The sequence below is a fragment of the Genypterus blacodes genome, unplaced genomic scaffold (genome assembly GCF_046128005.1).
Source record: "Genypterus blacodes isolate CSIRO-AG114 ecotype Tasmania unplaced genomic scaffold, CSIRO-AGI_Gbla_v1 ptg000129l_1, whole genome shotgun sequence".
Lineage (NCBI taxonomy): Eukaryota > Metazoa > Chordata > Actinopteri > Ophidiiformes > Ophidiidae > Genypterus > Genypterus blacodes.
In genome coordinates, this window is record NW_027466931.1 from 1,833,312 (window position 1) to 1,846,984 (window position 13,673).

Here is a 13,673-nt window from a genome sequence, read left to right on the forward strand (position 1 = left end):
GCGTCATGGAGCCTGAGATGATTTAAAGTGAAGCAGAGGAGGCTTAACTGGGGAACACAGCACTGCACTTCAGCAGCTTCACCACCAGAGGGAGCCAGATAAACAAAGCCCCACACGTGACAACCACTAAAACTACTTCAGCCAATTTGTAATGGTTTTACTTTTATTTCATCATCTTTTTGTGTGTGTGTGTTTCAGCTTGTGCTTTTTCCATACGCAAAACACACTTGACACACACATCTGCATTACTAACAAGTAAGCACTACGGTAAATAATATAATTTATTATTATCTCTCTCGCTCTCGCTCTCGCTCTCGCCCTCACACTCACACACACTATCACACACACACTCTCACTCACACACACACACACCAGCTTGAGCTTGATGTTTTGATGTGGTGTTTTACTGCCCTGCTACTTAGGCTAAGAGCTTTATTTTAACACACGCACACACACACTCTTTCATTTAGGAACTCCATTGTCCACTTTATCCATGTATACACTTCTTGTTTGGTATGAAAGTCACGTGCATGTGTGTCTCTGTGTGTGTGTGTGTGTGTGTGTGTGTGTGTGTGTGTGTGTGTAGCCTATATTCCCTATTTCTAGTCCACACTGAGGGTTGATTGATTATGTATATTCAGCCTGCAGCGTGTGTGTCATCAGGGAACACAGAAGACCCATTTCATCTCCTTTCTCGCTGCAAGCCATGAACACACACACACACACACACACACACACAAACAAACACACACAGCACACATATATATATATACACACCCACTTCTAAGAGTACTGGATAGCTGTGTGTAGGGAATAAAATGAGAAACACATGTAGTGGTGTGTGTGCAGGGGGGTGGACAAAAAAAGAGGAACACTCTGCAACTCACACTCCCTTTGTGACGCCTTGGTCTGTTTTTGTCCGTAGGTTTGTCAGTAGTGAGGTCATACTTGGTGGGGCTGTTGTATGAAGGTGTTTGTCTTATTTTGTCCACTTCCTCAATTTGCAGAGGAAGAGAGAGGAGAGGAGAGGAGTGTGTGTGTGTCTGTATGCTTTTAGTGAGATGAAACAAGGCTGCTCTTTTATTTGCTGCTCAGAGCAATTACATTAACAGCTCACACACACACAGTCACACACACGTAGGCACACACGCACACACGCACACACACACACACACACACACATACACGCTGGCCGAAACAGAGTTAACAAATAAGACTGTTTCAAAACTGAATAAACAGCACGTCCGCTCACCTCATTAGGTGTGGGTGTGTGTGTGTGTGTGTGTGCGTGTGTCTGTGTCTGTGTTTCTAACCACCCTGAGGGGGCTAACTATTGTGCTGTCAACCTGCTGCAAAGCCTCATGGGTAATAGATGAGGGATGTTTTTCAGATGCTTGCCTGCAGCTTAACTGCATGCGAAGCACATTTTACATCGCACATTCAGGGCGCATGCAGGTGTGTTTGTGTGTGTGTGTGTTTTAAGACAGTAAAAGCACACACACTTATTTTTAACTGAGGAACTAGTGCCTACTTCTTCTTTCCTTTCCTACCATATCCTCTAGTTTCCTTCTAGTAGCCTTTCCTTTCCTTTTGTATCCTTTCCTTTCCTTCTGTATCCTTTCCTTTCCTTCTGTTCCTTCCTTTCCTTATCCTTTCAGTATATGTATTTACTCTTTGTGATTTATTTGTATCGCTCCACTCAGGTTTCTGCACCTGTTCCATCTGTTTTGCAGTTTTTTTGTGTTGAATCAGTATTTCAGGCACACTGAGTTTCTCTTAGGAACATTCTGACACACACACACACAGATTTTGCTCTACTTTAAGGTAGTCAGGTTTTAAAAATAAAAACCATGAAAATCCCTGCAGTAAAATCCTGAGATCCAAACTGCTCTCAGCACCACATTAAGCACAACGTGTCACTGGTGTCATAACTTTTGAAGTCATTTCTATCAATTAAACATAGCAATTAAAACATGATTTAAAAATGACTAAGGGATTTCTTGAGGCCATTTGAGAATAGAATGCAGTGTCATTAATGTGTTCATAATGGATTCAACTGTTTATGACCTCTTTGGGTGACACCTTATTATATAATTTCAATTATTTCTCCATTAAATCGAGATTACTTCTCAATTAAATATATTACAGCTTTAAGGGACAGGCTGTAATTAAGGTTGTTTTTTAAGGGCTTTTGCACTTATTTGAGTTGTAATTATTGAAGTGAATGGTCGAGTGAATTTTGGTCACTTGTATGTCAGAGAATTAAACATCAACTTTTAGTTTTTTGGGTCGACATCAACAATTAAACTGGGATACAAGGAGTACAGCTGATTTAACTCAACTCACATAATGGTATGCTAACATAATCTCTTCCTCCATAAATATCTTAACACCCTTGGTTAATTCTAATGAGGTTTTGCATTAATTTAAGACAGATTATCCATGTACAGTATGTAATGAGGTTCATTTAGGGAGTTTGGTGCATTCAGGGTCTGAACAGGAAATCCGGTAAAGAATCCAGGTTTTTGGCTCAGCATCAGTGAGTCAGATGTGAAACATGAACGTACCTCCTCCATGTTTGTTCTCCATGTCTGAGCTCGTAATGTTGCATAACGTTCCAACACCCACGCTCTCCAGAAGCACAAAGAGAAGCACAAACTCCGCCGCCGTGCAAACTGCGAGGCGCCGCGGCTGCCAAGACCATTGGAATGCTTCCTGCCAATTACGCAACGCAAGCAATGATTCCAACGTTTTCTCCGTGAAGGCGTGAAATGAAAACGTGTTAAAAAACGAGGATGTGGGATTTTGAATGGATTTGTGACTGTAGAGGGCGCAGAGACCCGCGTGACATCAGGGTCACTGCTCTTGGTGTTGAAGACCACCGACGATGGAGACAACGTAGCATCACTCATAATGATTGCATACATGTTAAAACTTCAGATTCATCAATAAATAAATGCCATCATCACATCGAACTCTGCATTACCAAGTCACAAATCTCTATCTTATGATAATATAAGTAATGAGTTACTCCACCACATAAACGCTTAGGTTGCATTTCTCAGTTTTGCGGTGGCGGCACTAAGCACACTGAGTGAAAACAGACAGTTGTAGTTATACCGTCTCTATCCACAGGAGTCTGGGTAGATTTGAAATTTGTTTCCTTAGGTCTAAGATATCAATGAAGAAACATCCTGACAGATGAGGGGACACATTTTAAAGTCGCACCCTTACGACATCACAGGCGTTACTTCCTGTTGCTGGTGAAAAGCGAAATGGCCCACAGATGTGAGCGACAAACCAGGCGAACACACTGCAATTTATAAAACACATCTTTATTGATCCATATTCATCCCTTCATCCTGAATTCTCCGCCGAGCAACAATATTTTCTCTGTTTTCTTCTTATAAAAAAGCTGAATATGTACATCCTCTTTGTATTTACACTATTTAACATGATTACATTGTCGGGACACGTTGACCCTCCAGAGTCTCACGCCCGACTTGATGCCAGGGGAGGGTGAAGAGCGTCCAAATCTCTGCTGATTGGCTTGAGGTGTTGCCAAGCAATGAAAGCTTATCACATTAATAACTGGTGATGGCAAAGGTTTTCAATTATCTGTTTTTTTGAATATTTTATAAGATGAGGAAAACGTGATTGGAGTGAGGATGGATTTGAATAATAAAAAAACAAAAAAAACTGATGGACTAAAATCTGGAATGTGGCAGGGAAACAATTATTAGTCTTTAATAAGATTTAAGACGACCTCTCCTATTGAGTTTCTGCTGGATTTCTTGTGGTAAAAATCAAGCAAAATCAGTTAAATGAAAGATAAGTTTTCCTCATAATCCTTCAGAATTTCGCTTTGCTTTAAGAAGGCGTAATCTAGTGAAAACCCTGTTTGCATTTATTAACTCTGCGAAGCATCATGGAGTAATCATAGTCATCCTCATCTGCCTCGTAAAACGCCAATCTACTCTCTAGGAGAGACGTGATGAAGCTGGTATGAAGGTGGCGATGACGGCAGATATTAGGCTCTGGACGTGTCTGCACTGCAAAGAATATGAAATTGCTTGATCTTCTTAAAACTACGTTATGTCAGATTTTGCACCAGTTTTAAGAAAATAAGATTTCCTCACAGGAAGGGAAACGGCATCAACCCCCGCTATTCACGAGGTCACGTCCGGCCAAAAGACGGAAATGGCCCTGTGGCGTGGTGGCTGGTTAACGTCGTTTCCTTTTTCCGGCTGGCAGCCTACCGACAGCGTTTCAGGGCTGCAGGGCCAGAACACACACAGTCCAGCAACTTTTAGAGGCGACGGAGACGAGCAACCGAGAAATGTAAATGTCAACATTGTTTCCTCCCAAAATGCAAGCGAGAAATGAAAATGTGACTGTGGTTGATCGGTTCGTCCCGAAATTGTGAATTTATGTGTTAATCTGCGCTCCTCTCCATCGCCTCAAAATGTTGCCCACGTGTCTCCGCCCTTCGTAATTTGGTTCATTTGGACTGGTTAGTGAGAGAGGCGTCGTCCACCTCCTCATTGGTTCAGCAGCAGTTTAATCCCCCCCCCCTTCCTCCTCCTCTCTCATTGGTTATTCTACATTCAACCATCAAACATTCACCTGATCGCCACGGCTCCCCTTTTGTGAAATCCACCTCGTGTCCACTCTTGCTTGTGGCTTCCATTTTGTATCATCCACCTCCTCGCAGCCATATTGTCTCTTCCAAACATTATTGTCCATCTTGTTTGGCCGTTTTGAGTCTGGCCCTCATTGCCTCACCCAGGTGTTTCCTCCGCTCTAAAGTGATCTCGTTGAGCTAAGCTAATGTGTCCATCTGTCTTTAGGGACATGTTGCAACATTCATATGTGTGTGCGTTCCTGTTGAAGGACGCTTGTGGCCACGTACAGCTGTGATGTCACCAGTAAACAACACAACAGTGAACAATAAGATTTGTTGGATGAAAAATCTATTTAGCCTCATCTGTACTTAAGCTGCATGATAACATTAGCATGCTAATATGGCTAAAGTCAGCGCTTTAACATGCTAAAAATTTAGGATGTTAAAATGATACTGTGGCGATTTTACAAAATGTAGTGATTTTGGGGGGACGTTTTGGAGAGACTTGCTGTGTTCCACGGATCCATAACATCCAGTGCACTATGGCTCTACTATGGTCCGGGTAAACACACAGCAAATGGTGCCAAAAACTCTCCAAAGTACAAAAAAACAATGTCAGTGATTGTGTTGGGACATAATCTTCCAGCATCCTAACTTTGCAATGCTAGCATTTCTGTACGTATGCAAACATTAGCATTCCAGGACGCTTTGCTAGCATCAGGGGCACCAGGGGCTGATTGGAGAATTTGGTCAGTATTGTTGAAGTCTTCTTACGATGCTGCACTGGTGTAAAGTGTGACCTGCTGGTGGCTCAATGACAAAAGGTCAGGCAATCACCATCGTCTCTTGTGGTTCGTCCTCAGGAAAGGCGATCCATCCAATCGCTGTAAAGCTGTGCCACCACCGCGGCTAACAAAAACATCCAAGTCATTTTCTGTCGCCTATCGTGTCCTCCTGTGAATTTCAGTTTGATGACATCACTCTTTCCTCCCCCTCAGTCCGTCTCATTTTTTTTCTCGTCCAAGTCAAAGTCCAGCACCAACAGTTTGGTCTCCTCTGTGCCGTTCCTGCTGCCGGCGGCGCACACCAGCCGAGTGTCGGACGCTCTGATTCGCCACACCACCCCGCCTGCAGAGTGAGCAGACATGGGATTGGTTGAGACTCGGGTTTGTGTGTATGTGTGCAGTACAGAGGGATCCCTCTGTGTGTGAGTGTGAGTGTGTGAGTAATGTCCTGACCTGATCCACGGCTCTGCAGGGCCACCACGTCTCGTAGCCACGCCCCCGTCCTCAGGTCCCACAGTTTGACCGTCCCGTCATCGGAGCTCGACAAGACCAGACCTCTACAGAACTGCAGGCATGTCACCGCTGACTGGTGCTTGTTAGGACCTGCAGAGACAGGAAACACACTATCACAATGTGACCTCTGACCTCCGGACCACAACACACAGGCAATGAATTTGGTTCTTTCTCATTCACGATTTTTTCGCCATCTCTTATTTCGTTCCCTCATTCTTTCTCTCCGCCTGTCCCCTTCTTAGTTTCTCTCTCTCTCTCTCTCTCGCTGTCTTCATCCCTCGCACTCTCCCAGAGGATTGCAGAGTTTTTTGTAAGTGTGTTTTAGTGCTGAATAGGCAGCAAGCAAGATAGAGGTTGTCCCACGCGCACACACGCGCACACACCCACACACACACACCATAACTCTCACTTTCATTCCGGTGTCATTGTTTCCTCAGAGGAACGTTATCATTTCCTTCTCTCTCGCTCTCTCCCTCCCCCTTTCCCTTTATCTCTCTGTCTCTCTCTCTCTCCCTCCCTCCCTCCCTCCCTCCCTCCCTCTCTCACCTTGCAGTGTATGCAGACACTGGCCTGTCCGGATGTCCCAGACTCGGACAGTGGAGTCGGCGTTCCCAGACACCAAGATGTTGTCCCGCAGCTCCATGCCGCTGGTCAGCGACTGATGGCCGGTCAGTGTGTGGACACACCCACCTGGATGGGACACACCCATATTTAATCAAGCAATCTTGCTTTTGGCTCACTGAATGGAAAACTGAGGCTCAGATGATTTTTACAAAATGTCTTTGATTTTCAGATTAACTGCAGATTGATTGTTTACCTGTTTCTGCGTCCCAGACTCTGATGGAAGTGTCCAACGAGCCGCTAACGACGTACACACCATCAAACTGCAGACAGAGACGGATGAAACACATCAAATCACACCGTTACATTTTAAACAAATCCATGACAAAATCCCTTTGACATCGTTGGCAGAGTTCTGTGCTTCAAGGCTCACGACTTCTCCAATCATACCTGCAGTGAGTACACTCTGTTGGTGTGTCCCTGTAGTGTGTGTAGACACGCCTCTGTCTCAGGGTCCCACACTTTCACCATGTAGTCGTACCCGCCCGACACCACACGCCGCCCGTCGTACTGCACGCAGCGCACCGCCGCCACGTGACCCGTCAGCACGTGCTCGCAGCGGCCTGTGGTCACGTCCCACATGCGCAGCGTGGTGTCCCGGGAGCCTGACACCACCCTGAGCGAGAGAGAGAGCGAGAGAGAGAGAGAGAGAGAGAGAGAGAGAGAGAGAGAGAGGGAAGGAAAGAGCGGAGGGGGGAGAGGTTACAGCACTGCAGTGTCATTGAATCAGGTCAGTTTAATTAAACACAGATTTAAATAGAGAAGTGTGTGTGCGTGCATGCTGTGTTGCCCTAGTTTCATCATTTCAGCACCGTGTGTGTGTATAAGTGGAAGTATTTAGTGTGTTAGTGAGCATGTGAATTTACTGTGGAAAGGTGTGTAGGTGCAGACTGTATTTGAGTTTGTGTTTCTTTGGTTTTTGCTTTTTTGTCACATGTTTCAGATTAGTAATATGCAAATGATGATTTCATTTATTAAAGGAAAAAAGCTAGCCAGACCCTATGTGAAGAAGTACCCCCCCCCGCCTTAACATTATTATCAATCATAAATTAAGTGTGATTTACCAAATTTTGGGGGAAATTGGTTTCAAGAAATCACTTCAATAGAACTGACAACATGAAGTAGGCTAGAAGAGCTCAACAAGCAACACATCATGCCCCCATACTCCACGAGCGCATCTATTACTCATCCAGGATGTCACAAAAGAACCCAGAACAACATCTGAAGCAGTGGTTCCCAAAGTGTGGGGGGGGCGCAGAGCTACTGCAGGGGGGGCGCGGCGCAGGATCGGAAGAGGAGCGATATAGTGCCACCTCAGGTAAATGAATGAGGCGATACTTCTCCGTCTCGCTGCAGGAGGATGAGCGCCCAGAGCGACCCCCTCGCCGCACCAATGAGCCGAATATCTGACCATCAGTTTGTGACCCTAAGCTCAAGCCCACTTGGGTTATGCAGCAGGACAATGATCTGAAGCACACCGGCCATTCCACCTCAGAATGGCTCAAAAACAACAAAATGAAGGTTTTGGAGTGACCTAGTCAAAGTCTGGATTTTGACTCAGATTGAGATGGTGTGGCACGACCTTAAACAGGCCGATCATACTCAAGAACCCTCCAAAGTGGCTGATTTGAAACAATTCTGCAAAGAAGAGTGGGTCCCAAACGTTTCATTGCAGTTGTTGCCACCAAAGGAAGCTCAACCAGGCATAAGGTTTAGGGGCAATTACTTTTCCACATAGGGCCTTGTTGGTTTGGATGGCTTCTTTCCCTTTATAAATGAAATCATCATGTAAAAACAGCTTTTTGTGTTTACTCAGTGGATCTTTATCGGATATTTAAATTTGTTTGATAATCTGAAACATTTAAGTGCAACAAATGTGCAAAAACCGAAGAAATCTGTAAGGGGACAAATACCTTTTCACAGCACTGTGTGTGTGTGTGTCCGGGTGCCAAAGAGATGCGTGCAGAAGTCAGTGTGTGTGTGTGTGTACAAGTCTAAGTAGTTGCCATGGAAATAACTGCAGCAAAATTTTGGGTGATCCTATACTATGTGTGCGCAGGCATGAAAGTTACCGGTTGCCGTGGAGATGCATGCAGCGGACGGTAGATGTGTGTCCGTACAGCGTGTGGACACACTCTCCGCTCTCAGCATTCCAGACCCGCAGCGTCCGGTCAGTGGAGCCGCTGATCACCGTGGCAACTGACATCTGACTGCACCACACCCCACCGGTGTGACCGTTCAACGTCCGCAGACACTGAGGGGGAGGGAGGGAGGGAGAAAGAGAGAAACAGAGAGAGAGAGAGAGAGAGAGAGAGAGAGAGAGAGAGAGAGAGAGAGAGAGAGAGAGAGAGAGAGAGAGAGAGAGAGAGAGAGAGAGAGAGAGAGACATAGAAAGAACGAGGGAGAGAGAGAAAGAGAGATTAATAATTAATATCAAGTGCATATCAACACTATATATGTATAAGACAGTCAGTTACTGATGCACTGCCACACTGCTCACACACATGTACATATGCACACACGAACACACATCAACTTCCAAGAACTTCACAGTCTTCTGGGAAAAGAAAGCTTTCCATGGTCCTCGCACTGCTCTCTGTGTGTGTGTGTGTGTGTGTGTGTGTGTCAATATTTGCTTCGCTTTCACATGTGTCCTTGAAGGACAGACAGACAGAGAGGGAGAGAGCGAGAGAGAGAGAGGGCGAGGGAGAGAATGAATGTGATGCGTCACCTTGAATGTGTTGTAGTGGTGGTTGCCGAGGTAACAGTGGAAAACTTCACCCTGGCAACTGTTACAGAGATGTAGAGACTGAAACTACTACGGTTTCCATACAACACGCTGCTGTTTCTATGGTGATTATTCTGAGCAGTGCAGAGCTGTCACTGCAGTGCTGCTAATGGAGCTGATTTAAATTCAATGAGTGAGAGAGAGGGAGAGAGAGAGAGGGAGAGAGAGAAGGAGAGAAAGAGAGAGAGAGACAAAGGGAGTAAGACAGAGAGAGAGAAAGGGAGAGTGAGAGAAAGAGAGAGAGAGAGATGGGTAAATATACAAGTCTGTCATCCCTTCTGGCTATAGATGTGGGTGTGTGTGTTTTTCTTTCTGCAGGGAGCAGTGACTCTCCTAACACACACACACACACGCGCAGGCAGGTCTCGACGTAGGAGCAAGCAGGTGTGTCAGAGTAAAGAATGTTCAACCGAAACCAGGGAGAACTACTCTGTGTGTGTGTGTGTGTGTGTGAGTGAGAGATACAGGACTGGTGGAAGAACAGGAGGGGCCATCGACAAACACAACATGTACGCCTGGAGTGCGAATTAGAGAGATCCGGTGAATGACTGCTGTCTCTCTCTCTCTACACACACACACACACACACACACACACACACACACACACACACACACACACACACACACACACACACACACACACACACACACACACACACACACACACACACACACACACCCCTTGTAAATTCAAACAAAGCTACCCAAGGCCATGTGTGTACAGAGACACTATTCAAACATCCTGACTAACACAACTTGTCTCATTCTATTTCATATTCCTTCATACCAGAGTAGGGATACCATTGTTGTGAAATGTATCTAAACTAAAGACTAAACTGTTTCTGCGTTCATACCTTGCCGCTTATAGCCGACCAGACTTTGAGTGTGTTGTCGTCTGAGCCGCTGACTATCAGGTCGCCGCTGAACTGCAGGCAGGTGATCACGTGGTCGTCATGACCTTTCAGCTCCTGGAGAGAGACGAGAGCTTTAATGAAGTACGGCGCCACAATCGCCGCTTCGGTGGCGTGAATATGTAGTGTGGTGGCAAATGGGCATGGCCTATATGAATGGGACTTACTGTTCAAAAGCTATCACGTTCTAAATGCTAAACATCAAAGTGGTTATTACAGCGCCACCGTCAGGTTGAACAGAAAAAGAATCGATTGTGATCTTTGGTGATACTTTTCCTCCATTTCTGTGTACTTGCCGATGACAGCAAGCTCCTTTTCACACTGTGTGAGGAACCTTTTGCAGAGGCAGAAATCAGGTTACTGACCAGTGTACAGTAACCCAGTTTCTGCCTGAAGCTGGTTTTGTGTGTGTGCATGTAAACGCACATTACGACAGTCTTTGTTTACATATCAAACAGATACTGGTTCGCTGTGTGTGTGTGCGTGCGTGCGTGCGTGCGAGTGTGTGTGTGTGTGTGTGTGTGTACCATGGGTTCTCGTGTGTCCCCGTTCCTCCAGTTGTTCTCGATGCGATGCTGTCTGATGTAGGCTGATTTCCACGGACTGACCATGGCGCCCGGCCTCACACACTTCCTCCGACGGGATGACACGTACTCCGATACACCTGAGACACAGAGAGAGAGCGTTGTTAATAGCAACCCAATAATATCCCAAATTCTCGAAGAGTGCAAATTACATAACACAGAGTAGAAAGCTGAGTTACTATTTGACAAATTGTGCCCTTCTGACGGAACCTGAACGCATCATAGCATTAGCTACTGTAGCTTGATTAGTGTAGATGCAGCGTTAACCAACATTAGTCACTGTAACTTCAGTGCACGCTAACACAAGCTACTGTAGCTTCATTCCATTGACTGCAGGGTAAACTAATAAGCTTTATTAGCGTTTGTTGTTTTGACCTGTTTTGTAGTGTGAGCCAACATCAGCTACTGTACTTCACTGGCACTGGCTTGTGTGAGCTAATATAAGCTAACAGTAGTGTAAGCGTGGTTGATATGCCCACGGCGTGCAGCTGATACAGGTTGGCTCCATTTGTATTCACACCAAGCGAGAGTTAATGCCAACCCTGCTCCCGACGGTGTCGCGCTAATACAAATCAGCCCTGATAATGTGGCTGCTGAGCTGCGGCTAATGCTACCTTCATTAGTATGGCTGCGGTGTGGATTTAGTGCTAGGTAGCCTCATTGGTATGACCACTGAGTGCTGGCAGTGAATCTCGGCTGACTGGCAGGACGCCAGGGGACACACACACACACACACACACACACACACACACACACACACACACACACACACACACACACACACACACACACACACACACACACACACACACACACACACACACACACACACACACACACACACACACACACACACACACGAGTCACTGCATTGCGCTGAATGGAGTTTCTGTGTGTGTAGCCGTATTTGCATGTTACACACAGGCGATAAAGCACTATACACACTCTCGCGCCACACACATCCAGTTTTTCATATATCTGCTGCGAAAACACAGAGACACAGTTGGAGAGTCTGTGGTCGAGAGCGCAGCAGAGATGGAAGAAGTGCGAATGAGAGGAGGAAGAGGAGACCAATTGTTTAAAAATCACAATCAAAGTTTTAGCCTTGACTTTATGTTTAATTTGAGTGAAATTTCGAGTTGTGGTTTATGTATTTTGGTGCTCAGTGTGTGTGTGTGTGTGTGTTGCATTTACCCTCCTCTCGGCACTTCTCCCTCCACAGCAGATTGTCCTCAGCCAGGATCCTCCAGTACCTGCAGGTCTGAGCGGCTTGCAGAAGATCTCTGGGGGCCAGGAAGGTCAGCACGTACAGAGCCAGCTACACACACACACACACACACACACACACACACACACACACACACACACACACACACACACACACACACACACACACACACACACACACACACCTCCATTTAACTTGTGTAGGCCATATTGTCCTCAAATGTCTATGCAGTAGTCAGAAGTGTGCATGTGCATGTGCGTGTGTGTGTGTATACCTCTTTGGGGAGCAGGGATATGAAGTCTCTCTGGAATTGTGGCTCGATGACCTGCATCATGTGCTTCACCTGACTGGTCTCACACCTGTCGATCAGCTCGTCCAGAGCCAATAGCCTCTCGGGGCCGCTCCATGTCTGCAGAGACGAAGAGGAGGATGATGAGGAGACAGGAAAAGGAAGAATGGTAGGAAGAAGATAACGAGGAAGAGAAGGAAGGAAGGAAGGAAGGAGGGAAGGAAGATAAGGCAAGAAAAGAGGGGAGTGCAAGATGAGAAGGGGAGAACAAAGAGGAAGAATGGGAAACGGGGGAGGAAGCAGTGAAAGAGGGAGGATGGAAATACAAATATAAGGAGAGAGAAAAGAGAGAGGGAACAGGAGTATAAATATTTGTTTGTGTTTTACGATGTGTGTGTGTGTGTATTGTTCTGTTAATTGGTTACTTAAGAGCAAAGCAAGTGTGTTCACCTGGAAGGCATGTAGCCAGTCCTGCAGGCCAGAAGGGGGGCGGGCCTGAGGTCACGCGTCGCCGCTGAGCCGAGTGTCCATTGGCCAGCCGCAGGTCGCCGAATGTGGTGGGCGTGGTCTGAACCAGACTGGCAGGGCTGCAGAAGAAGAGGAAGAGGTTCAACTAAACACACTCCTACCTCACTGCCTCATGCTTGGTGGAAAAGTGTAGAACCCAAAACCCTGTGTGTGTGTGTGTGTGTGAGATACCATTCATGTAGCATTCATGTCACATTGCTTGATTGATCATTGACATTATTTTCCATAAGAGTGTGTGATCAATGATTAAGAATTTATCACCTATTTATGAATGAATGATGAGACATTTACGGCGGCAAAATTGATCTTGTACAGACACTAATCACACAGAGACGATGGTCTGGGTCAAACATGTGATGGGATCAATGAAGAAGATAAAGTGTGTGTGTGTGTGTGTGTGTGTGTGTTACCTGAGGTATCCGTTGCCTTTGCAGTGCTTCTTCCCGGAGGGGAACGGCCGGCCGTCAGGACCGTGGTCCAACTTCCTCTTCATCTGTTTTTGGGCACACACAGAGAGGATTCAATCACAAAATGTATGTGTCGGCATGTGTGTGTGTGCGTTTCTTTATCGAGACGCGCCGCAGGTCGTTGACACGTCATCAATCCCTTCTACTACATGAAATTCGACACACACACACACACACAAGCTCCCACTCCAAAGAAACTTAATGTTTTCAGGATACTTGATCATTCAGTTGTTTTGTGTCATGGCCTTGAGCGGTATCCATGGCAACAAGCATCACAGGGCCCTCCAGCAAAAGTAGGCGGCTGAGAACACGGAAGTGTGGCACAGACGACAAAC

General features: G+C 46.0%; 1 protein-coding gene across 1 annotated transcript; it reads right to left on the bottom strand.

Annotated features, from left to right (window-relative positions):
- Positions 1 to 3,319: 3,319 nt before the first annotated feature.
- LOC143010695 (F-box/WD repeat-containing protein 7-like) lies at positions 3,320 to 13,384 on the bottom strand. The gene is given in 13 exon segments (XM_076163184.1): positions 3,320 to 5,752; positions 5,863 to 6,012; positions 6,469 to 6,612; positions 6,740 to 6,806; positions 6,934 to 7,159; positions 8,616 to 8,797; positions 10,186 to 10,299; positions 10,770 to 10,906; positions 12,021 to 12,144; positions 12,329 to 12,463; positions 12,794 to 12,838; positions 12,840 to 12,930; positions 13,282 to 13,384. Coding segments are annotated over 13 exon segments (1,632 nt in total). The 5' UTR covers positions 13,365 to 13,384; the 3' UTR covers positions 3,320 to 5,618.
- Between the last annotated feature and the right edge of the window lie 289 nt (positions 13,385 to 13,673).